The 27,257-nt window shown below is 33.8% G+C and overlaps 1 protein-coding gene across 1 annotated transcript in view; it reads right to left on the reverse strand.

The window, feature by feature from the left end:
* The window catches only part of STK33 (serine/threonine kinase 33), a 188,247-nt gene that overhangs the window by 78,950 nt on the left and 82,040 nt on the right, over nt 1-27,257 (reverse strand). The window contains exons 2-5 of the mRNA XM_081275523.1: nt 8,332-8,713; nt 7,303-7,416; nt 3,720-3,833; nt 937-1,041 (exon numbers count right to left, since the gene is read on the reverse strand). Coding sequence (XP_081131649.1) covers nt 937-1,041; nt 3,720-3,833; nt 7,303-7,416; nt 8,332-8,553 — 555 coding nt within the window. The 5' untranslated portion in view covers nt 8,554-8,713. The remainder of the gene's footprint in view (nt 1-936; nt 1,042-3,719; nt 3,834-7,302; nt 7,417-8,331; nt 8,714-27,257) is intronic.

Raw genomic sequence — 27,257 nt, forward strand, 5'->3', positions numbered from 1 at the left:
GAGATTACTGAACATGAAGACACATCAATATAAATTATACAAAATAAAATATGAAAAGAAAAAATGTTGGAAAAAATGAACAGAGGACTCTTAAAGACTGTCAAAGAAAATGAAAATCAATAACTAACATTTAATGAAACAGATACTTTATATCCATTTTCCCATTTAATCCTTCAATGTACAAATGAAATCAACACTATTATTAAATCCATTTTATAGATGAGCAAATGAGGAATAGAGAAATTGAATGCCTTGGTCATGGTCTCATGGCTAGTAAGTGGTAGAATCAGGATTCAAATGCACAGGAAATCTGATCTTGGAATCTACATAATTAACCACTATATCATAGTACTTCCAAGCCGAGAAACACCCAAGTCCACAAGCACTAAAAAATCTAGACGCAAAAATGAAAATAAGCCAGGCTTCTGAACAACTCTAAGTGAAAATTACAGGCATTTAAATAGAAAAATGATAACATTTAGGAAAGAAAAAAACACATTGGAATGATACAGATGATGAAATGTTTTATACATAATACCAAATATACTATGCCAAGCTGATTATAAAGTTAATTTTTCAAAATTATGACAGTATTCCAAGAAACTCTAATGGAGAGACTAAAAACCAAAGCTAAAGGAATGCCATCTCTAAGGAAGCTCTAATCACTAACTGGTTGAGTATGAAGTTGTTGTAATTTTAAACATTTGTTTCCACCATGCCACCCAGAACATATTACTAGAGACATCAATCAATCATCAGACACCTAATTATACAATCAATAATAAAAGTCCTCCAGAATATTCTCATCAATCTCCAATGTCAGACTCATGCCAAGGACATGAACAACTGTGCCCCAAAGGAATTACTGCAGAATGAAATGATATTCATCTTGCAATAGTAACAACTTTCAAAACATAGTATCCAATAGAACTTTACCTTAGGTGTCTCAAATACTTGTTCCAAATGTATGATGTGTTTATGATTTACACTTTTTAGGATATTCACCTCCCGTTCAAGTAACTTCACAGCAGAGCTTCCAGCCTTAATCAATGAAAAAACACAGATTTCACATTTGAATGTCACTCTCACATTCCTCGATATAAAATTGCTTTTTGCTTTTATCTATATTACCTGAGAAATTTCCTTTTTAAATGATATCATTTAGTTTATCCCATGATCAGACTAAATTATGTTCTTCTTTCCTTCATGCAATTTCAAATTATATTTAGTTTGGCCTCAAACTATATCTATCTCTTAAACTGTTTCTGTAAATTAGCTACAAGATGGCATCTGTCCCCTCCAAAATTATTCTAATTTTTAGCATGCTTTTTGATATTTCCCTCAAAATCATATTGACCTTTTGATGTTAACATAATAAAAACAAAATTTTCTAGGGACACAAATTGGAGATGTTTTTATAACAAAATGTTTTTCTTTTGTTGCTGTTTTGTTTTTATTTAACTTATCAAAGGAAATACATACATTTCCTGGAATCCCACCTGGTGTCCCACCTACTTGGGAGGCTGAGGCAGGAGGATTGCAAGTTTGAGACCAGTTTGGGCATCTTAGTGATACCCTGTCTCAAAATTTAAAAAATAAAGTGGGCTGGGGGTATAGTTCAGTGGTAAAACACCTCTAGAACCAATCCCTAGTACCCAAAGAAAAAGAAAAAATACATAGGCAGTGAGATTCTGCATTCAACCCTGGATTATGTTTCTTCCTGATCCCCTGATTAACCTAAAGAGGCAGAGACTACCTTGCTTTCAGATCAACCTAATCCCTACTTTATCTCCTAACAGCTAACATTTACCATGCCTGGTAGCAAAGGTAAAGGCAGGACCACTCCAGGGAGCACAAGGACTTCATTTAGCATGTAGGTAACTATGCACAATATCATCTAAGAAACTCTAGAGAAGTTTTCTCTACCCTCACCACCACCACCCCACCCCAAATCATCAACCCTACTGATAATTTCCATTATTTGAGGATAAGTACTATCTTCCTTTTTGAGTCCTATTTCCACATAAAAATGTCTTTGAAAGGACAAATTTTAAAATGTCCTTGACAGGGATAATAAAGGACTTACTCCTTCACTTACCACCCAACCCCACTTTGGAAAGGTACATAAATAATTCTGAAAGGAAAGTGACTTATCACAAAGCTCACATCATCCAGTTAAAATTTTATCTAAAGTTATTCTTGCTTTCACTCAACTTCATTTTTCAATCTACACCATCTTGGGATGACTAGGATACTGACACTCCCCCTACCATGTATAACCCACCCATATAGGATGAAAACACATTTTAAGATTAACCTAGAAGATCAAGAAAAATAGTGACTATAAAGGAGTGAATTCTTGTCTAGACTAGATATGGAAAGTTAACATAATTTTTCCTAATAGCCATCTTAGTTCTGTTCCTTTCTCTCTACCCAAATATCTTGACCTGTTCATAATGCAATAATTTTGTTCAATTATATATTATAATTTTAACCTATATAATTTTATTGTAATATCATAGTTGCCCATAAACTCTCAACATCAATATGTATGTGAAAGAGTAATTCCTAAAGTTGCAAGTAAGTATCTTGTCTATATAGCCCTAAAACTGGACCCCTAACCTACCTGAAACCACAATAAAGGTGGAAAGGATACCCTGAGTAGCATTGTGGGTGGCTTCCTAGAACCTTAAAGAATTCTAAAGATTTCTAGAAAGACTCTTAATTGCTTTATTAATCTTATTAAGATTTGATATGTGCCAGGTGCGGTGGCACACATCTGTAATCCCAGTGGCTCCGAAGGCTGAGGCAGGAGGATTGCTGGTTCAAAGACAGCCTCAGCATTGGCAAAGTGCTAAGCAACTCAGTGAGACCCTGTCTGTAAATAAAATATAAAATAGGGCTGGAGATGTAGCTCAGTGGTTGAGTGCCCCTGAATTCAATCCCCTGTGCCCCCCAAAAAGATTGATCTGTTACCTTATTGAATATTAGGGAGAAATTTGCTACGGTTTATTTTTAAAGAACATATTCAAAACTTACTGTTTAATTTTATAAAAGTAATATTTATCATTACAGATTCAAGGAGAAAACACTATAATGTTGTGATTTTTTTCCAGGCATAGAAATTTTTTACAGTTGATAAAAATGATCTGGTATAAAGTATATTAGACTCCACTTTAAAGAGAAGCCCATTTGTTCACTCCAAGAGTGAATGTAATGAGAAATGTAATGAGTACAAGTGACAATGTATTAGACAATTGTGAGACAAAGTGGTTCAAACTGAAAGAGCAGATAGGATGAATAAACAAAATTCTTTAGCTAACAATGAGGAATCAAATGGAAGGATAGGTGAAAAGTATAACAAAACCCCACAGGGGACAATCAGGACTTACTTATAGCTGTCTCCAGCCCACCGCCCTGTGCCTATCCTAATGAACACCAGCCCTTACCTTCAACTCATTCTGGTAAAAATTTACCTATTTGGTTATATTGATTGTGTTATCCTTTCATATGCTTTTTCCAAATAGCACTTGTCTACTTGAGCTCAAGTACCAGTCCCTTCCCAGGAAGCAAGAGAAATGCCCACACTTCTCCAGTAGATCAGCTCAGGCCCTGGCCCTCAGGCTCAGACACAGCTTGTATTAGTGTGAAAAATTGCACTGCCCACATCAACCCACACCACACTGTGTCCTCAATGGGATTCTGCTAATAAGCCCTACCTTTTCTTTATTCACTGTTTTAATTGCCCACTTAGTTTCTGTTTCCTTGTCTGTAGCTTCAACGACCAGTCCAAAGCTCCCTTGTCCCAATATTCTTCCAAAGGTATAGAAATCCTGGAGACAAAATAAGAGTTCTTTTGTCTTTCTCTGCCATTCATCGGGTATTAAAAATGAGCACATAATACTGACAGGTATCCGCTCAAGGGAAGAGAGATTCTGTTACAGGATAAAATCAAAGAGATGACGCTACTTATTTGCTTCAGTATTCATAAAAAATCTTAACTAACAAAAAATAAGTTTTGATGAATTTTATTAACTATCCCCTTTGGAGGGAAACTATAAAATTCCAAATGGTGAAATACGGAAAAACTCAAAAGTGTAAAATGAGTCCCTTTCAAACTATAATATTAATGAAATATCTTTATAAATATTAATAAAATATATTCAGAAGAAAAAAGAAATGGAATGGTAATATACACACACATTTGCATATATATATATATATATATATATATATATATATATATATATACACACACACACACAATTTATACAGTCACCAAAAAAATTATTCCAAAACTCAGAGTTATACTACAAAATCAATATATACACCCATTGAACAATTGCTTTATTGTTTACAATTAATGTTTTCTCTTTTTCATTATCTCTATTAGTTATTACTCTTATTTTTTTCTCATTTTGTTTTAGAAAAAGCAATATGTGACAGAAATTTGAATAAAAATTAGCACTGAGGAGAGGAATAGCTGGGTCAAATGGTGGTTCCATTCCCAGTTTTCCAAGGAATCTCCATACTGCTTTCCATATTGGCTACACCAATTTGCAGTCCCACCAGCAATGTACAAGTGTGCCTTTTTCCCCACACAATTCACAATAGACTGTAGAACCAACCTAGATGCCCTTCAGTAGATGAATGAATTTTTAAAATGTGGCATACATACACAATAAAATATTACTCAGCAATAACAGAGAATAAAATCATGGCATTTGCAGGTTAATGGATGGAGATGGAGAAGATAATAAATACTAAGTGAAGTTAGCCAATCCCCAAACAACAAATGCCAAATGTTTTCTCTGATATAAGGAGTCTAACTTATAGTGGGGTAGGGAGGGGGGCATGGGAGGAATAGACAAACTCTAGATAGGGAAGAGGTTTGGGAGGGGAAAGGAGGGGGCAGAGGGTTAGCAATGATAGTGGAATGTGGTGGACATCATTGGTGTGAACATACTTTATATACAAACAGAGATATGAAAAATTGTGCTCTGTATGTGTAATAATAATTGTAATGCATTCCACTGTCATGTAGTTACAAAATAAAATTTAAAAAATTAGCACTGAGAAGAAAATGAACACATCCACAATTCCACCATCCAGATCAAGACTCTTTCTGCTTATCATTTAACAGCTAAATTAACTGCTCCTATTCCTAACTGCTCCTATTCCCCACTGCTTACACTCCTTTCTTACTTTTCTACAAGAAATGCCCAATGATTTAATTCCTTCTCAGAGGGCTTTCCTTCCTAACTCTGCACAATGATGACTGTTACTTTATTTATACTCCCTTCAGCATGTTTATATTAGTCTTCAAAAACTATTATTACTATCATGCTTGTTTTGGCTTTTGTTTTGTTCCAAGACAGGATAGAAGCTCCTTAAAGAGATGTTTCTGTTGTATCCATTAAAAGACCTAGTTCCTCCCTCTTCCCCAATACCACATACTAGTGTAGTAGTGAGAATCAAAGTCAGAAAACTCAGATGATTAATCAGAAAATAGGACAAAGTATAATTTTATTTTTTATTAAATTTACATATAACTCCCACATATATAGTATGTAAAGTGAATTAAATCTCAATTAATATAGTCATTTACCCTTTTTTCCCACAGCATAATCTCTTCATAACTATGTCCCAAATTTCTCTTGTCCTTTAAAACAAAACCAACCTTAATTTTCCTCTTTAAATATACGGAACCACATTCTAAATACAGTATTTTAGTACTGATTAAGTTGGATTTTTTAAAAATGAGGAGTGCACAGTGTTTTATAACTTATAGTTTTCTTCAACTAACTGCTCTGATAGTGTTATATACTAGTTAAAATAAGGAGAAAATGATTTCTTGTCTCTAATAATTTTAAGAGGATGCTGTTAAAATGATAATTCAAATCTATTTTTATTGACACAGAGGAAGTTGATGATATAGCAGAGTGTGAAAACCATGTACTTACAATCCCTTTAAAACACGTGGGTATGATAAGGCACTTACATTGGTGTGTGGACAGATGTCATCTAAATATTAAGAGTGGTTATAGGTAGTAGACTTGCAGATGATTGTAACTTCATTCTTTATACTCTTTGAAATGATAAAAATATTTATAGTGAGTTTGTCCATGCTATGGGGGAAAGAAGTTTGAATTTCAACTATACAAATTAAGATTATTTCTTTAAAATGTACATATACTTGAAATATTTCTTAATTTAAAACAGACATTTTGAAGAAAAATAGAGTATAACTGGTACATAAATAGAAAAAACTGAAGATAATAAATTAGATTGGCTAAAACTGTGTGATGATTTTTATTTTCTTCACTTTTTATCTGCATGTTCATGATCTTTTACAGTGAACACATTTTGCTTTTTGAAAAGCTCTTATAGCTAAATTTGTGGACTTTGTAAAGTGCAGAACTTTTATTTAAAGGAAGAATGTTTAAACTTTTCATGTTAACGTTTCCTAGGAAGTTTTCCTGATCACTCCAGATAAATTGCCAAATATCTCCTAACACAATTTTAAAAAACTACTTAACATGAATGAAAATTCTTCTTGTAATTATTTTTATTATAGTTTCTTCAATCTCGTATTAAAGGGACACAATTTAATTTTTAATGGTTCTAATATTTAATTCATATTCTTATATAATAATCAAAATCCTTGAAGAATAATACTGCTATTGATTCAATCTGGAAAAGATAGAAAGATTACTAGGGAAACTGTGGCCTCCCTATCAATCACCAAGGAGATGAACAGCTAAAGTATCAAAAGTCATGTGACTTCTACATCTTCAAGGAGTCCACATATGCACTGTACTTTGAGGGACAGCCAACATTACACCAAAATGTTCTCCTTTTTTTCTAGTAAAAATGCCCTCTTCTTTATTGAAGTCCATTTCATCCTCTATGAGCAAGAAATTTAGCCTGCACTTTCTTGAGTAAACACTTTTGAGTGGGTTACAGTGGCACACACCTGTGATCCCAGCAGCTCAGAAGGCTGAGGAAGGAGGATCGCAAATTCAAAGCCAGCTTCAGCAATGGCAAGATGCTAAGCAACTCAGTGAGACCCTATCTCTAAATAAAATACAAAATAGGGCTGGGGATGTGGCTCAGTAGTTGAGTGCCCCTGAGTTTAATCCTTGAAAAACTTTGACATACTTGAAAATGGGAATTTTCCTCCTTACTTTACTTCTTTTCCTTAAAAGCTGATTTTGAAATCTTTTTTTTTTTTTTGCCACTAAACACTGACTTAGAAGCAACCTGCAAGTCTCTAGAAGCTTCAGCTTGTTTCCTGTATACCTCAATAGAAGATCCATCCTCCATCCTTATGTGAGGAACTTTTCCTTCTGAAATGTTGCACCGACTCCACTGTTGTTGACATGGTTTTCTTTCTACATTTGAGGTTCTGGAGGTCTAGAACCAAAAAGGAATTTTGAAAAATAACTTTAAGATACAATATTCTTGTTGATAATGAACTCTAATTTAAATAATCCAATATTCTCTGAATTAAGATAACATAGTAATAACTCACTCAGAGACACCTACATGGCCATAACTATATAATTCAAGTAGTAAATAGTAGTTGATGGGGAAAATGTGAAACAGGTTCAATTTGGGGGAGTGAGAACATGACTTTTCTTAAACTTAACTGCTTTCTGTCTCAAAAATTGTACTATATCAACTATACTCTTCTGTACTGCCTCTTCTTTATGTGGATAAATATAGACAAATCAGTTCAACTGGGTATCTATAGATTGTTTGTAACTAATGCAAACTGATTTTGTAAAGTATATTTGAAATTCCAGTTAGAAAACCAGAAATTTCCTTAAATAATAAACCATAATCACACTTTATTTAAACACAGACATAAGTCTCATTCTGCATCAGTGGAAGAAAATGCTCAAAAATTCAGATTTGATTCAATTTGAAAAATCAATCCTTATAACCCATTTGTTTAAAGGGCTGGAAAGACATTGCTAATTGTTGTGGATCCTGAAAAATAATTAATTTGGGTATTAGTTGGAAATATCATAAGACATACAATTAACTAACTTTGCTCACCTCTTTTGTAAGAAATGTTTCTTTTTTAAATATTTTAGTTGGACCTTTATCTTTATTTCTTTATATAGGTGCTGAGAATCGAACCTAATGCCTCACATATGCTAGGCAAGCACTCTACCACTGAGCTACAATCCCAGCCCAGAAATGTTTCTTTTATGGTTAAGAAGGAAATGAATTACCTGACAAGGGCTCATGAGAAGGAATTAAGAAAGGGATTAAATAATGGGATGTTAATTTATAATAAGATGTAGAATCCTTGATATTTACCAAATCTTTCCCAGAAGGTTCTCTGCTGATACTTTTTTCTTTTTTTCTCTCTGCTGAAACTACAATTTCTGAACTGGCAATGCTTGATGTCTGTGACATTTCTACCACCAAAACTGGAGAATAGTTTGATGCGCAAGAACATAATCTAAGTCCATTATTCTGCAGGGTAGATGAACAGTGGGGGCATTGTCTAGATATTTTATTCAAGTCACTATCAGCCATTTGTTTAGCTCTGCAACAAAAATAACTTGAAAGATGTTTACAATTTTTAAGGAAGAGAATAATCAAAAAGGATATGGTAGGTTGAAGGTGAAAACTGCAATTTCCAATTGGTAAGGTCCTTAGGTTAATGATGCACTAGATTTATATTCACACATGAGATCTGCAGAAAGAAAAAAAATCATTTAGGAAATTCCTATCCCACAATCCTAGAGATTACAGAAAAACTAGTAACTAGCACCAAAAACATCTCTTACCACAGGAAAAGTTAATGTCAACAACAAAATTGGACTACAAGGATGCTGAAAAACATGTTCTAAAACAGTGTTTTATCAAATTATAGTGATGGGTTATAAAATCATTTTCGTGGATTGATACCAATTTTTGTAAATGAAGTAGAATAGAACAGATAATATCAGAATTTGCATACATCCTCAGTAAGTTCTGTGAAATATTTAATTATACAAATATGTTATAGAATGTGTGTGCATTGTGAGCATACTTGGTCAAGGTGTAAATATTCCTTAATGTGGGTTATGGCAAAAAAAAAAATCTAAAAATATTGGTATAAAACATATATCAGTGTTTTCAAAATTTAAAGCCTTTGTCTATTTATTATCAGAGCAAATTCTTATGCATTTCACAAAGGAATAGATAATTTGATTTTTAAAAACTACTCAATTCTAAAATGTTCAAAGAGAATATTACCAGTAACCACATTTTTACACGAACATGGAAAAAAACAGGAATGAGTGGGTGCTATTTTTCCATGAATCTAAAATAGGTATATTCAGAATCCTACCAAACTAGGTTCATTGACTAATATATGGTGGCAAGTTAAAAAGATCTGACCTGCAGAGGAAAGGAGGAATGTGCTAGTAGTATATATAAGAGAATCTTATAACAAGTTTCCAAAAGTACCTAGAAATACATTATTATGGTTTTATGTCAGACTATTTCAGATACTCTTTAAATGTGTATTTTTGAAGTCACAGAATCAAAAGTTTTGAGATATGTAAAATACACTGTTGTCCTTTGAAATGGAATAAGCTTAGCCAGTATAGGAAGATAAATATTTTTATTTCATTAAAGAAATATATTTCTAGCCAGTTGCAGTGGTGCACACCTGTAATCCCAGCAGCTCGGGAGGCTGAGACAGAAGGATCACAAGTTTCAGCCAGCCTCAGAAACTTAGCAAAGCCCTAAGCAACTCAGCAAGACCCTGTCTCAAAATAAAAATTTTAAAAAACTGGGGATGTGGCTTAGTGGTTAAGTATCCCTGGGTCCAATCCCTGATACCCTCCCCCCAAAAAAGAAAAGCACAAAGAAAGAAAAAAGGGGGGGAGGGAAGGAGGAGAAAGAAAAAATCTATTTCTAGTCTTAGTTGTCTAAGCCTAGTTTTTTAATCAGAAATGAACGCTGACTTTTATCAAATCCTTATCTACTTTATCATATTTTTTTCTTATTGGATCTTGTTATATGTCATATTACATTAAAATCTTTTCTAATATTAAAGTTTTCTTGCATTTATAATATGAACCTTATGTGATCATGATGGATGATTCTTTTAAAAGTACTAAAAAACTGGCATGTTTGCATTTTGGCAGCTTTATACATAAAGTTAACCTGGTCTACGATTTTCCTTTTCAGCCATCTTCATCAGATTTTAATATGGGCTGCTGGCTACTTTCATGAAATAAATTGGATACCTTTCCATTTTTTAATGCTTGATAGCAATCCACATAGTATGGGAATCTACAGAAATATTTGCCAGGTCCAAAGGATTTATGAAAGATATTGCTAGCAGATTATTCAATATTTATTCTCTCATCCTTCCTTACTAACAGAATCCTGATTCCATTTGTGGCAGCAAACAGTGTGCTCATTAACATCATATATTTTCTGACCTCTCTTGTAGATTAGGGATAGTTATGTGACTTATGGCGTAGAAGCTTACTTAAAAACAAATTTTAAAAAAAAATTATTCTTTTTAGATATACATGAGAGTAGAGTGTATTTTGACATTATACATACATGGAGTATGACTTATACTAATTAGGATCCCATTCTTATGGTTGTATATGACATGGAGTTTCACTGGTGGTGTATTCATATATTAACATAGGAAAGTTATGACCAATTCATCCTATCCCTCTGCCTTCCCTTCATTCCCCTTTGTCTAATTCAATGAAATGCTATTGTCCTCCCACCCCTTGTTGTGTGTTGGCATCCACGTATCAGAGAGAACATCCAGCCTTTAATTTGGGGGAATTGGCTTATTTCTATTAGCATGATAGTCTCCAGTTCCATCATTTACCAGTAAATGCCATAATTTCATTCTTCTTTATGGCTGAGTAATATTCTATTATATGTCACATTTTCTTTATCCATTTAACTGTTGAAGGGTGTATAGGTTTGTTCCATAGCTTAGCTACTGTGAATTGAGCTTCTGTAAATATTGATGCAGCTGAGTCAGTAATAGGCTGATTTTAAATCCTTTGCGTATATACCAAGGAGTGGGATAATTGGGTCAAATGGTGAGAGGGAATTTAAGATGAACAGAAATAATAAAAATGCAAGCTTTGTTGAATTTTGCCAATAAGGCCCCAAATAAACTGATTCCTCACTACCTCTCAGATTTTATATCTTCACATTTTCTCTCTCACTCTGGATACCCCGATCTCCTGTTGCTCCTTGAAGATGCCAAGCATATCCCTTTTGAAGTCTTTTGGCTTTCTTTTTGTTCTGCCTAGGATGCTCTTCTCTTAAATATTTGCCTGCTCTATTGCTTTCTTATGGTTTCTGCTTATTTGAGAGGCCTTTCCTATCCACCTCATCTAGAAAAGAAGGCCTGCTCACTCAATACCCTTACCTTACTTTATTTTTCTTTATAGCACTTATCATTTCACTCAGGACATTTTATAAAAGAGTTCTTTCCCTCCTTTAGAGAAGAGATGATTCCCACATAAATTTTCAGCAATGCAAAGCCACCTAATTCCTTTCATTGAGTTTGATTATGGCAGTGTTCCCCAAAAGGGGAGAGGTCCTTCTGGCCAATCTCATTTATGCATAAATGCAAAAGTCCTAAATGTTCTATTTGTATTTACCCTAGGTAATGTATACAGTGTGTTCCAAGATAATTGGATATAAGTAATAGACAAGTCAGCCCACTAAGCATGACCTTTCATCAAAGTAGCAGGAAAAAATTATTCTGTTGTTAAAATTCATAATGGCGAGCTTGAGGATAGGTGCAAAGAAAGTACCTCCAGACAGGCAGAAGAAGAAAAGAATATACCTGATGCCATACACAATGCATACCTGGACAAACGCTTAACCTTGTTTTTCAAGTACGTGTAGCAAGACAACGGTAACTCAGACTTTACCTGTATACACTTTGTGAAATGATTTAACTTCAAGCCTAGAAGAAAATGCTTTGTATTTCAAGCCTGTAACCATCAATGACTTAGAGCAGTAGAACAGATCTGCAAATAACAGCCTTTACATTTAGCAAAAATAGTGCTTTCTCTCTACAGGTGTAGAAAAGTCCATGTCAGATGTATGCATTTAGAATACTGATTTTATGGTACTTTTTATAAGAAACTGTAAGAAGCATTCACAATATAAAGGTTTATTTAGACTGTAGCTGAGTTTCTTCACTATAAACAGTACTTCTAAAAGCATGATTATCATGTTCTTCAAGTTAAAAAAAATTATATAATTCACAAAATATGTGTGCAGATATATATACATATAATATTCACAAACTTTTTACCAGAACTGTTAAATATTAAATTTCCCATTTTTTGACTACTAAGTTATAAGGCAACTTAACTATTTCTCAGATATGTAGTTTGCAATTATTTTTCCTAGTCTGTATGTTTTCTTTACATTCTGTTGATTCTTTCCTTTGTTGTGTAGAATCTTCATAGTTTGATATAATCCTGTTTGTTTTTGTTTTGTAGCCTTTTGATGTAGTTTTTAAAAAAAAATCATTGTCAAAGCCGATGTCAAAGAATTTTTCACTTATGTTCTCTTCTACAAGTTTTATGGTTTTAAATCCTATAGATCTTTTGTTTCTTTTGAACAGATTTTTGTGTATGGTATAATAATGTAATCATCCATTGGCAAGTAGAAATCCCATTTTCTCAACAACATTTATTAAAGATACTATCCATTCACCATTGTGTCTTTTGCTACATTTGTCAAAAATTAGTTGACCATATTTATTTAAATTTATTTTTGAGCCTTCTATTCTATTCCACTTGTCTGATGTCTGTTTTTTTTTTTATACCAGTAGTATTTTTTTAGTTTTATTTTGTTTGTTTGCAGTGTTGAGGATTGAACCCAAGGCCTTTGCACATGCTAGGCACTTTGTAATATACTCTTTAAAAAAAAATCAGAATATGATGTTTCTGAATCTGCTTTTCTATTGTAGTATTGTTTTGATTATTTGGGGGTTTTGTAGTTGCTTAAGAATTTTAGTACTGAGCTGGGATTGTGGCTCAGTGGTAGAGCACTTGCCTGGCATGTTTGAGGTACTGGGTTCAATCCTCAGCCCCACATAAAAATAAATGAATAAAATTAAGGTATTTTATCCATCTACAACTAAAAAAAAAGAATTTTGGTACTGATTTTCTATTTCTGTGAGGAATGCCATTGGAATTCTTGTAGGGATTATGGTAAATCTATATATTGCTTTGAGTAATATGGATATTTTTAACAATATTAATTCTGCTCATCCATGAATATGGGATATCTTTCCATTATTTGTGTATTCTTCAGTTTCTTTTATCAATGTTTTATAATTTTCAGTGTACAAATCTTTTATTTCCTTGGTTAAATTTATACCACATTTTCCTTTTGATACTATCATGAATGGGATTATTTATTAATTTCTTTTTCAGCGATATTATTATTTACATATAAAAGTGCTAATTTTTGTATATTGACTTTGTATCCTGAAACTTTTCTAAATTCATTTATTAGCCTAATAATTTTTTGTGGAATCTTTATAGAGTTTTATACATTTAGTAGCATATTATCTGCAATGGAAAAAATGTTACTTCTTCCTATCTAAATTGGATGGCTTTCCCCCCATTATCTGACTCTTATATTTCCAATACTATTTTGAGTAGACATGGTGAGAGTGGGCACCCCTGGCTTATATTGAATCTTAGTGAAAATTTTTTAGTTGTTTCCCACTGATCATGATGTTAGCAGTGGGTTTTTTAAACCTTTTTTATGTTGAAAGACTTTCCTTCCACACATAAACTATTAAGATTCTTTATCAAAAAAGGATTCTAAAAATGGCCAACAAATATATCAAAAAAATTTAACATCATTAGCAATCACAGAAATGCAAAACAAAACTACACTGAGATGAATGACAATCTTCAAGAATATAAATAATAATAAATGCTGGTGAGGATGTGGGGAGAAAGAAATGCTTACTTATTGTTGGAGGGACTGCAAATCAAAGCAATCACTTTGGAAATCAGTATGGAGATTCCTCAAAAGACTAGGAATGGAACCACCATATGACCCAGCTATCCCACCCATTGATATTTAGCCAAAAGAATGGAAACCAATATACAATAATGATAAATGTATTCCACAGTTTATAGCAGCACAATTCACAATAGCCATGTTATGAAACCAGCTTAGGGGTCCATCAGCAAATGAAGGGATAAAAAAATGTGGTATTTGTACACAACATAATTCGACTTAGCCATAAAGTATAATGCAATTGTGTCATTTGCTGGTAAATGGAGGAACTGGAGAGCATTATGCTAAGTGAAATAGGCCAGATTCAGAAAGTCAAGGGTCAAATGTTTTCCCTTATATGCAAAAGCTAGAGAGAGAAATGAATTTTACAAGGGAGGATCTCACAAAAACAGAGGGGAGTCCGGTTGAACAGAGGAAGGAGATTGAGAGGGAGAGAAGAGAGGATGGAAAAACATGATACTAGGAAACAAAATTGACCAAATTTTGCTATATTCATCCATTAATATATAACAATGAATTTTACTGTTATTAATAATTATCATGTACCAACTAAATATATATAGATATATAAATAGTAGAGAGACTAGTAGAGTAGAAAAAGTGGATCAATGGGAAGGAGAAGAGGCAGGAACTGAGAAATGAAATAATATGATTGTGTCACAATGAACCCTACTATCATGTACAAGGACAATGTACCAATAAGAACATTAAAAAGAAAGAATGCTAAACTTTTTTCAAGTGCTCTTTCTGTGTCAAAATGTCATGTAGTTCTTATCTTTCTTTCTGTCAATGTGGTGTATCACAATGATTGATTTGCAAATATTAAGCCAGCCTTGCATGCCTAGGTAAATCTTACTTGGTCTTGATGTGTAATCTTTTGATATGTTGTTTAATTCAGTGTGCTAATATTGTATTCAGATTTTTGCATTGATATTCACCAGAGATACTGTCCTGAAGTTTTCTTTTCATATGGCATCTTTGTCTAGCTTAGGTATCAAGGTGAGGCTGGTCTTATACAATAGGTATAGAAATGTTATCCCTAGCTCTATATTGTGGAAGACTTTAAAAAGTACTGGTAATAATTATCCTTTGAGTGTTTGGTAGAATTCAGCTGTGAAAACATCTGGTCCTGGGCTTTTCTTTACAGGAGTTTTTTAAATTATTTTTTCTTCAATCTCTTTCTTGTAACCCAATTGAAAAGTGAACAAAGGATCTGAAGAGATATTTCTCCAAAGACAACATAGAAATAACCTGCAAGTATATGAAAAGATGTTCAGCTCAACTTATCATAAGCAAAATGTAGATGAAAACCACAATGAGATATCACCCTACATCCATCAGGATAGGAATTATTTTTAAAAAGACAAAGGGATAATAAATGTTGGAAAGGATGTGGAGAAAAGGGAACCCTAGTACACTACTGGTGGGAATGTAGATTAATAGAGCTATTAGGGAAAACAATATAGAGTCTCTAAAGAATTAAAAATTGAACTATCATATGACCCAGCAATCCCTCTTCTGGGTATATGCCCGAAGGAGAAGAAATCACCACCTCCTAAAGATATCTGCACTCCCATGTTCATTGTAGCATTGTTCACAATAGCCAAGATATGGAAACAAACTAAATGCTATCAACAGATGCAAGAATAAAGAAAATGTGTTATATGAGTACAATTCAACCTCTTAAATAAGAGATTCTGCTATTGACCACACCGTGATGGATTTGGAGGATATTATACTATGTGAAATAAGCCAAACTGAAAGAAAAATATTGTAGTCTTGCTTATATGAGGAATAAAAAAAGAGTTTAGATACACAGAGATAGAGAATGAAATGGTAGCTACCACACTGGAAGGGAAGAGAAGATGGAGAGATTATAAGTCAAATGATACAGAACAGCAGGCACAAAACATTAGGACTAAAGTTAATAAAATTGCATTAGGGAATTTTATTAAATAAGTACATTTTAGTTGCTCTTATCACAAAAAAATGTAACTATGTGAGTTGATTAAATATGTTAATCTGCTTCACTGTATTAACCACTTTACTATCTACCCTGTATTCTATAACATAATGTTGTAAACCTGAAATACAATAAAATTTGTTAAGTAAATAAACAAATAAATTTTCTATTTTAAGATTGGTTAGGAGTTTGGTTTTTTTGTTTTTGTTTTTGTTTGTTTGTTTTGTTTTTGTTTTTGGGTACTGGGAAATGAACTCAGGGGCACTTAAACACTAAGCCACACCCCAGTCCTTTTTTAGAGACAGGGTCTCCCTGAGTTGCTTGGGGCTTCTCTAAGTTGCTGAGGCTGTCTTTGAACTCACCATCCATCCTCCTGCCTCAGCCTCCAGAGTTGCTAGCATTATAGGTGTGTGCCATAATGCCTGGTAGATTTGGGGATCTTAAAAGCTGCTATTTTCTTAGCTTTGTACAGAAAGCATTTCCTTTATTTTCATCAATTCTCAATAAATCATCATCTTCATATCACTGACAACTAAACTTCTGAGTACTTTTTGCTCCAGTTTTCTGATTTATATGTTGCCTTAGAGGTATTTGGTAGCTACATTCAGAAAGCACAGGCAATCCTATTACTTACTGAAGAGTTTTATTTCTATTCTCCAGTCTACCAACCACTACATTTGCCAAATGATGTTCTACTTTCTTAACACAGCAATTCTAAAACAATAGATTGAATGTCTGCATGCAAAACTTCTTGACAAGAATTAGATTTCAAATTTAACTTCTTTTTGGCTGGCTGAATTAAATTATCCTATCTTAAACAAAAACCAAAATAGAACAAATATTTACTCACATTTTTTCTCTCATTTATGAATGGATTTGAAAGATTTATTACTAAAATATATCTACTATCTAACAAGCCAAAGGATGTTATTCATATTTTAAAGGCATAAAATTAATCAAGTGTTGCAAGCCTAACCTTATATAAACACAAAGATTAATAGTTCTTTTTCTATAGAATCATGAAATTATGTTTAAACAGGGCTTTAGATATAAAAAAGATATATTAGAAAATCAAAGACACTTTGGATATAACAATGTTTCTTTGTGTCCCCAAAGACTGGACATACATAGGTATTAGAGAAAATGTAAGCAAATAAAATGAGTTCCAATCATGCCAGTATTTAACTAATGCATGATCTTTCCTTTAGCTAAAGATTTTCATTTTATTTTCAGAACTAAGCCGAGGCAATAGAACAATTCTGATACTGAAAATCTCGGAGCTTTTATTTAATCATAAAAAGGTCTCTTACATATTGGCCCTAGAAAATACACTTATAGCAATTTCCTCAAGAAAATGAACACAAGAATGGTTTTATGAGATATAACCAGTTACAATTTTCTTCCCCAAGAGCAATTTTTTACTTTTCTTTGCTAAGACTGTGTCTACAAGGAACCTAAACAGTCAGTCAATTCAGTAAAAAATGTGTTCTATTCAAGTGAAGAAAAAAATCTTATGAATTGACATTATGCAGACCAAGCTGAATGACTGGATATTAACTTTTTAACTATGTATTTTTGTAATATGTTTACAAGCCTAAAAAGGAATCAAATGAGAATTCTAGATCATATTCTTATATTTTAAAGAAGACCTACATTTGTTTATTATTTCCATTAATAGCATGATTAGGAAAATGAGTCTGTATTATCTTGTAAAAATATTTATAGCATATTTAAGATTTATATTGTTTCAGAGATTTAAAAAAGTTCAATGTTTGCTGTCTGCTATTTTTTTTCTATTTTAATTTGCATAATGTTCCTCACTGATGAAATTATAATAGGGAGGGGCAATCTTCATTATATTCACTCCATGATAGATTAATTTAAGAATAGAAGTGTTACTAAAAAATTTGACTCGAAAATGCTGGATAAACACAGGAAACTCTATCCCTGATTCCTTCTTGTTGTTTATCAAGATTCTTTTCTCCATATACAACCAGAATCCAGGAACCTTTATACCAGCACAGACCCTTCCTTGTGCCTAGCAGGCACTCAGAGAAAATTTGACTGATAATTTTTGTGAGAAAAATCACAAATCACTTAGGCAGAAAAATATGCAAGTATATAGAAAAAAAAATCATCAAAGAAAGGAGGGAACAATAAAAAATACTGGAGAGAATACAGAGAAAAAGGAACACTTTTACACTATTTGTGGGAAAAATTTATAGTGCAACCACTATGTAAATCATTATGGAGATTCCTCAAAAGACTAGGCATAGAACCAACATATGACCCAACCATACCACTCCTCAATATTTGACCTTAAGAATGAGTCATTATACTATAGTGATACATGTACACTCATGTTTATAGCAGCACAGTTCACAATAGCCTATGGAACCAGCCTAGGTGTCCATCAGCAGATGAATGGATAAAGAAAATTTTAATAGTATATATACACAGTAGAGTTTTACTGAGCCATAAAGAATAATAAAATTATGTCATTTGCAAAAAAATGGATGGAACTTAAGAAAATTATGTTAAGTAAAATAAGCCAAACTCAAATGGTCATATATAGAAGTGAGAGAGGAATAAGGAAAAGAAAGTTGGGGAGTCTCATGAAAATTGAAGATAGATCAGTAGGGTAGAGGAAAGGGACCAGAGGGAGGGAGGAGGAAAGGAAAAGGGATATACAGGAGAACTATATTGCCCAAATTATATTGCTATATTTTGTGTATGTATGAATATGTGACAACAAATCCCACCATCATATGCAATTATAATGCAACAATAAAAAATGTGGGATAAAAAGAAAGGAGGGGATAATTTGGGGGAGGGAAATCTCAAAAGGAATATGAGGGCTTTCTTCATAGACGTAAAGAAGAATAGGCATAAAAGATTAGGCTTGTATGCAGTTCAAAGAAAGAGTATATGCCAATTCCAATCTAATATAAAGAGCCTCCTAACATTCACAACTGCCAAAGATGAAAAGAAAGACTATCTGAGTTACTAGAAGGGTTTGAGCAGAACTTGGAAGGGCAATTGGCAGGGAAGCCATAGAAGGGTTTTAAGTATCTTGAGGTTCCTTTTAGCTCTAAAGGTCTATGAAAAGGAATCACTCCTTCTAGTAATCATCTGAGAGCAGACATTTAAAAGAACTGAAGTACCAGGTGACCACGCCTATTTGAAGGTTTCAATATAATAATGGGGATCCTGCTTTCTACCACAGACCAGACCAGTTAGAGAGCTAAAATTCACCTCAGCCTACCTGGGTTTCAGCTCTAATAGAGCAGCCTCATTAAAGTTTAACTTGGGGTGGGGTGGTTATAAAATGGAAAAAGGAAATGAGTTGAAGACTAGATGCTCTGAAAAGTGGCTTTGGCTAGAAAAGAAAAAAATTGAAGAGTAGAAGATATTGTAAGAAAAAGGAAATAAAACCTACTTACCCCTCATGAAATAAGAGGTAGTAGGTTTAAGAGTAAGAAAGTGGGCCCATGTTAAATTCTGTGATCAAAGGGTCCATCCTCTATGTTGAATGTTCTCAGAAGTAGTGAAAGAGAGGAAACTTCCAAAGCCAGCAATTTCCCATAAAACTACTTAGTGAACAAAAGGTATAAGGCTCAACTCAGATGTTTTGTACCATGTGAGAAAAAGCATTATGCCCTCAAGATCATGTTGAAAATCTGGAAGCACAGTTTTAGAAGGGTTCTGTCAACTTCACCTTGTGGCCAGACCTCTGCAAACTGAACAACAACAACAACAAATCCCATGACCCCTGTTGTTAAGTTTCAGAGAAGTGATATTAATTTAATAAAACATAAAACAACAACAAAAATTACTTTCCTGAAGTTTAAGCCCCTCCAGGGCAGGAATCATGTCCTAGTCAGCTCATTATCTTGTGGAACGAAAGGCCTCCATTAAATAAGAATTATTGATTGAAAGTGATTCACCAGTTGGAGGAAAGAGTTTTGGAACTCAGGAATATAATACATAATGCAGTTGCTTACTCTAAGTGGCCTGATGTGCAAAGAATGTATTTGTGAAGTCTCCTGGCCAAAAAAAACAGCACCACAGTTCAACCTCCACCCCATCTTGTAGTTTCATTCCAGAGTGACACACCAAACCCCTACACCAATCCTGATTCCAATCAGGCTAAACTTCCACCTGATTCTGAAAGGATTTCTTTCACACTAAATGCTATAACTGCACTTCCATTTTTATTTTCTAGTCAATACTTTTGGTTTTCAAGAATCTGGAAGTATATGAACACATAAGTATGTATTTTGGTAATGGACCATAATGCCAAACCCAAAGGGTTTCTTCCATCTTTATCTAGTCTTCAACAACTACAGGTACTAGCCATAATTCTTATTACTAAGATTCTCATTTTCCTTTTGTGTATGTATGTGTGTGTGTGGTTTATGTCCATTGATATTTGATTTAAAAACTAGAACTAAGAAATTTTTAAAAATTAATTTGCTAAATTCACATAAAATAACGATTTAAGCCTCATTAAAGATCACTATTTTTTTTTTCAGGAGGCAGGGGTACTAGGACTGAACTCAGGGGCACTCAGCCACTGAGCCACATTCCCAGCTCTATTTTGTATTTTATTTAGAGACTGGGTCTCACCGAGTTGCTTAACTCCTTACCATTGCTGAGGCTGGCTTTGAACTTCCGATCCTCCTGTCTCAACCTCCCTAGCCACTGGGATTACTGGCGTGTGCTACTGCGCCTGGTAAGGTTACTATTTTTTCAGAGACTCTAATCAGCAATAACTGGTTCATATTTCTTTCATGATAAAACAATGTAAGTCATAGCCAAGACCAAAAAATTTCCCATGAGACATAGTGTAACTTTCCCAGGTTTCCTAGCCACATCATCTTAAATAAGGATGCTTCTTTTCTAGAAGAACCTACCTCCTTCCATCCTAACAAGGGAGCATTCACCTGTAGCACATAAAACCCAAACTTTTAGGCAGAACAAAAGCATTATAGAATGCCATACCCAAGAAATTAATGTCATATGGCTATTAATGTCAGTAAAACAGGAAGGAGAGAGGAAAAGTCTGGCTCCTGCATCAGTACTACCTAAGAAGACAAAAAAGGCACTTCCTGGCAAGAGTTCTGTAAGTTTAAATAGGAAGAGTGATCAGCAGGCAGTTGGGAATGAAATAAAAAAACACCAGAGATGGAAGTAGGAGATCAGGTTCACTGAGAATCTGGTTGTCTGACAGTATGTATCCAGCAAACACTTTAATACCTATTATATACCAATGATCATACTGGGGCAAGAGATAAAGAGATCATCAAGACAAGATTATGACAACAATGATAACTATGGACAAAGTGCAAAAGTGACCCAAAAATGGGAGTGACCATGATCTAGTTGGGAACATAATTTTAGAATGAGAGAAACAGGATTTGAACTCCACCTCTCCCAGCTTAGTCCCCCCATATATAAGTGGAGATAATAATAAAAACTATCTAATACAAATGTTGTGAGGATTAACTAGATAACACTTGTCAAACACCTAGTACTTTGCCTGGCACATTTATTGCTTTAAAAATCATTATTGCTGGGGCTGGGGTTGTGGCTTAGTGATAGAAGGCTTGCCTAGCTAGCATGTGTGAGGCACTGGGTTGGATTCTCGGCACCACATATAAATGAACAAAATAAAGGTCCAAATAAAATAACACCAACCTTGTAAAAAAAATCATTATTACTGATTTGCTGAGGGAAAGGCTACAGAGGCTTCATGGGGCAAGTAATACTCAAACTAAGTTGGTTGGAGTTCTAATGGAGAACAAATTAAGGAAAGGCTCTCTAGATGGACACACCAACACATCCAGGGGTAGAGTCCATGGCTCCAGAGGAGTAGAAGAAGGAAGTTTTCATCTGAAGCAAGAACAAAAGGAGTGAGAAAACCAGATCTCGATTAAAATGAGAAAAGAAAAGAAGTATTTCTACAAAAGATTACAGCTAAACAAGAGTGTCTTCATTGAAAAGCAGTGGTCTATATATAAGGCACAAACGAAGGAGGGATAGAGCAGGACATCAGGCTCTTGTTTTGAAAGAGCTGTCACAAAGGACCGTTACACTGCAACATTTGTAGGTGGTCACATCCAACCCCAACATTAATCAGCCACAGACTTGAAAAGACTGAGTGACACCAAACTGCCAATATTAAGTAAGTATGTAAAGCTCAGCTATGGATGAGGTATAGGACATCAATGTCTGCTGAAAATACAAACTGAAAAGTTCAAAAGTATGAAGAATAGGCTCCAGCCAACACAATCAATCCAAATCTACTGCCTATGATATTATAATTTAGTAACAAATTAATTGAAGCCAATTTTTAAAAATTTCTTTAAATATATTTTTAGTTGTAAATGAACACAATACCTTTATTTTATTTGTTTATTTTTTATGTGGTGCCTAGATTGAACCTAGTGCCTCATGCATGCTAGGCAAGCACTCTACCACTAAGCCACAACCCCAGCCCTGAAGCCAATGTTTTAATTCCATAAAATATATGGTTTATTTCCAATTTGTGCCAAAATAACAAAAAAAATTAAAGGACATTTCCATTATAGTTTTGACAATGAAATATTGTTCTTTATTCTATATACAACATACACACACACACACACACACACACACACACACACACCTACCTAAATTGAATGATGTTATACCATCTGAGAGTTGAACGACTCCAAATTTCTAAACAACTCATAAGCATTAAAATCTCAGAAGTTGTCTGAAACAATGATTCTATGTTATACATACAGGAACATAAAAATGAAATGCATCTGCTCTTACACAGGCAATAAAAACCCAACCTTTAGTGTTAGACCAAGAATCAAATTACTAACTGGTAACTTAACCTATCTGATCTCAGCTTCCTCATACCCAATATATATAGATAGTGTCTATATACCTGCAGAATTGTTATAGGGAAAGGATATCATTTATTTATCCTTTACATTTGTCCTGATACATTTTAAGCTCTTAATAAATGGATTTTTTATTATTGTTATATAGCTCTGGCAAAAAACAATGGATGATAGCATCTGAAATTATTTTTATCAGTCATAATCTCTCAACATAGTGCTCTAAATACTGTTCTCCATGGATTCCAATATACAAATTGTCATCTAATTATCTCATAGATAGTTTAGAATATAACCTTATGGGAGTCTGCTCTAGATGTATGCAGCTGAGTTGTAGAGGAAATGATTTGATGAACTAGCCCATAAGCTACTTGTTTTATGAAAGCTAGAAAGTACCCAAATACTGTATTTATAAACATTTTAATTTTTAAATAGGTAAGTGCTCAAAAATCAGGAACAGCTTAGCTTTGGCTAGACTATTAAATACAAAATATCACTACTTTATATTATACCTTAAGAACTGATTGAAAAATAATATGTAAATGATTAGGTTTTCAGAGAAACAAGGCATCTGTATCCACAGATTTATTTGTTTGATGATTTTTTGAACATTGCAATAGTACTGTAAAAGCAATGTGATTAAAATCGATAGAGCACATCATTTGCTGATACTGTTGCCCAAGAAAAGGCAATAAGCCTTAGGCGTGTTATTAATAGATTATATGATTTTACTGACAGATTCAAGATTTTTAAAGGCAACTGAGAATAGAGGGGACTTCTCTTTTAGAGCCAAGGGATTTTTCTCCAATTAAAAGGAAATCATTATGTCCCTTTTTTTCATCAAGGTTTAAAACGTCTTCTATAACACTTGAAAAATAATATTAGTATTAAATTTCCCTTTGTTTCCTAAAATAAAAAGAGATTGCTAGGTCTAGTGAGCACCTTCAGTTCCAGCTGCTCAGGAGGCTGAGGCAGGAGGATCACTGAAGTCCAGGAGTTTAAGGCCAGCCTGGGCAACATAGAAAGACCCTGTCTCAAAAAAAAATTATCCTGATTAAAATTAAACTGAAAAATCACTTTGGGGGGTAGAGATTATAAGTTTATTGCTTTGGAAAACTATACAAAGAAGAATATGAAAGTCCAATAAACATGAGTTTCCAAAACTTTTCTGCAAAAATGATCAATAACACTCTTTCGTGTGCTAATGACAAAATGATAAACTTTTAGACACACCTTCAAATTCAAAGAATGCTATTTTTCAAAGTATACTTTTAGCTGGGTGCAGGATGCACACCAATAATCACAGCAATTTAGGAAACTAAGGCAGAAGGATTACAAGGCCAGCCTCAGCAACTTAGCAAAAGCCTGTCTCATAGAAAAAAAAAAAAAAAAAACAAGGTATACTTGTTAACCATTCAGCAAAAGTTGTTGTTATAGAAAAATTAATTTGTCTGGAAAGCAGTAAGGATATCCCTCAAAAAACTAGAAATGGAATCACCAAATGACCCAGCTATCCCACTCCTTGGTATTTATCTAAAAGAACTAAAGTCAACATTCCATAGTGATACGGCCACATCAATGTTTATAGCAGCACAATTCAAAATAAATAAATCATGGAACAAGCTTAGATGTCCATCACTAGATAATGGAATGAGAAAGTGTGGTATATGTATACAATGGAGTTTTAATCAGCCATAAAGAAAAATGAAATTTTGTCATTTACTAATAAATGGATGAAACTGAAGAATATCATGCTGAGTGAAAGAAGCCAGACTCAGAAAATATGAATGTTTTCCCTCATATGCAGAAGCTAGAATAAAATAAGGGGAAAGAGGGGCAGGGATCAGATATCATAAAGATATAGGAAAGATCAGTGAAGTAAAAGGAGATTGAAAGAGAGGGAGGAAGGAGAGTAAAGGGAAGGAAACATGAAACAAATTTAACAAAATCAAGTCATGTGCATTTATAAATGTACCACAGGGAATTCCACCTTTATGTATATGCATAAAGCACCAATCAAAAATGAATACATAAATAAGTGAAAGGAAGACAAGCAGAGTAAAGAAAGGGAATAGGGGGAGGGAAAGGGGGCACTGGAGACTGAAATGGAGTAAATCAAATTCCACACATGTACAAATTTTGTCAAAATGAACCCAGCTAATATGTATAAATATTATGCTCTAATTTTTTAAAAAAGTGATAAAATTAAACTAACTCTAAAATCAGCTTCATCAGTATGCACATTCAACATAAACATGTCCATCCTAATCCCTAAACACCTCAAATCCATTAGTTTTCTCTATTCCAAATGTCATACCCTGGTCCACATCATTGTCATCTTATGCCTAGATTACTGCAAGAGCTTTCTAATAGTCATTCTGGCTCCAATTTAGCCTTCTCATTCAAGGTATTTTCCACATTTAGCCAAGGTACTCTAATATGCAAATCTGATCATGTTTCTTTCTCCACACACACACAAAATCATTTCAATGGCTTCCAATAGCACTGAGATTAAAGCAGACTACTTAGCATGACATACAAGAGCCTGGGTGATATGGCCTCAGCTTACTCCTTCAGGCTTATCTAATACTACTTCCTCAAAGCTTTCTGCAATGTACTTCTTTCATTTTCTGCAATCCTATGCTTTCTCAAGATCTCGAATACATGCTCACAGCCTGGAATACTCTTTCTGGTTCCTCTCTGCATCTGAATAATTCTTATTCTTGTTGCAGATCTCAACTTTGAAATTCTCTGAAATTCTCCTGAAACTTTGAATCTCAATTGAGCATGTGCCTCTCCTATATATGCTGTCTTTGCTATATCACATGCTGAATTGCTCTTAGTCACTTATATGTACCTTTCACTATTTCCAAACAATTCTAAAGGTAAGGTTGTTATCTATATTGTTAGTGATTAAACAGTGAGACAATGACATTATGAAAAGTGCTTTTTAGAAAACATAGTCTACATGCAGTATACAGAATATATGGAAGGCAGGATAAAACTAGAAATTCTAAGGCAAAAAATTATTATAATAGCTTATTGATGAAATTGTGAGCTTACCTAGGAAAGCAGTGTCCAGGATAGGGAAAATAGCCAAATCCTAGAGATATTTAAGAAGTAAAGTGACAGAACTTTGCAATTGATCAGCTATGAGCTGGTGAGAGAAAAAGAAAAATAAAGAATATATGGAATACTGAGTTGGATGGTAGACATTCACTGAGAAAAGAAAGGAGGAAGAATAGATATAGATAATCAGTTCGCTTTAGTATGTGCTAAGTTTGCTTTGCCTTCAGGGTAATGAAATGAAGATGTCTTAAGAGGTAGTAAAAATGCAGGTCCAGAGATGAGAAGAAACTTAGGTTGGAAACTTGGATTTAAAAGTTATGACCTAGAAAAGGAAACAGAAGTCATGGATATAGATGAGATTATCCAGGAAGAATATGTAGAATGAAACCATGGAGATAAGAACAAAGCTCTTGGGAACATTAACTTCTAAAGAATAATAAGAAGAGCCTAGTGAAGAACGAAAAAGGGTATCCACAGAGATAGCAAAGAGGGCATTTTAGGAAGGAAAGACTGGTCCAGAAGCAAATGGCTCAAAATTTTCAAGCAATGAGGACAAAAACAAACAAACAAACAAACTGTACTTAAAATGAGCCAGACATTATTGGCACCAAAGTAGACTGGTAGACCAATGGTACAGAACAGAGGACACATAATTACAGTTATCTTATATTGGACAAAGGCACCAAAAACATATATTGGAGAAAAGACAGCAAACATCTTCAACAAATGGTGATGGGAAAACTGAAAATCCATATGCAACAAAATGAAATTAGTCCCCTATCTCTCACCATGCACAAAAATAGAAGTGTATCAAAGACCTAGAAATTAAACCAGAGACACTGCACCTGTTGGAAGGAAAAGTAAGACCAAATTTCAATAATCTCATATTAGGCCCGGCTTCCTTAATAAGACTACTATAGCACAAGAATTAAAATCAAGAATCAATAGATGGGATGATTCAAACTAAAAAGCTTTTTCTCGGCAAAAGAAACAATCAGTGAGGTGAATAGAGAGCCTATATCTTGAGAGCAAATTTTTACCCCTCACACATCAGATAGAGCACTAATCTCTAGGGTATATAAAGAACTCAAAAAGCTAAACCCCCAAAAAACAAATAGCCCAATCAATAAATGGGCCAAGGAACTGAGCAGACACTTCTCAGAAGGTGATATACAATCAATCAACAAATATATGAAAAAATGCTCAACATCTCTAGCAATCAGAGAAATGCAAATCAAAACTACTCTAAGATTTCATCTCACTCCAGTCAGAATGGC

This window comes from Spermophilus citellus (genome assembly GCF_964194105.1).
Source record: "Spermophilus citellus genome assembly, chromosome: 2".
NCBI classification, from domain to species: Eukaryota; Metazoa; Chordata; class Mammalia; order Rodentia; family Sciuridae; genus Spermophilus; species Spermophilus citellus.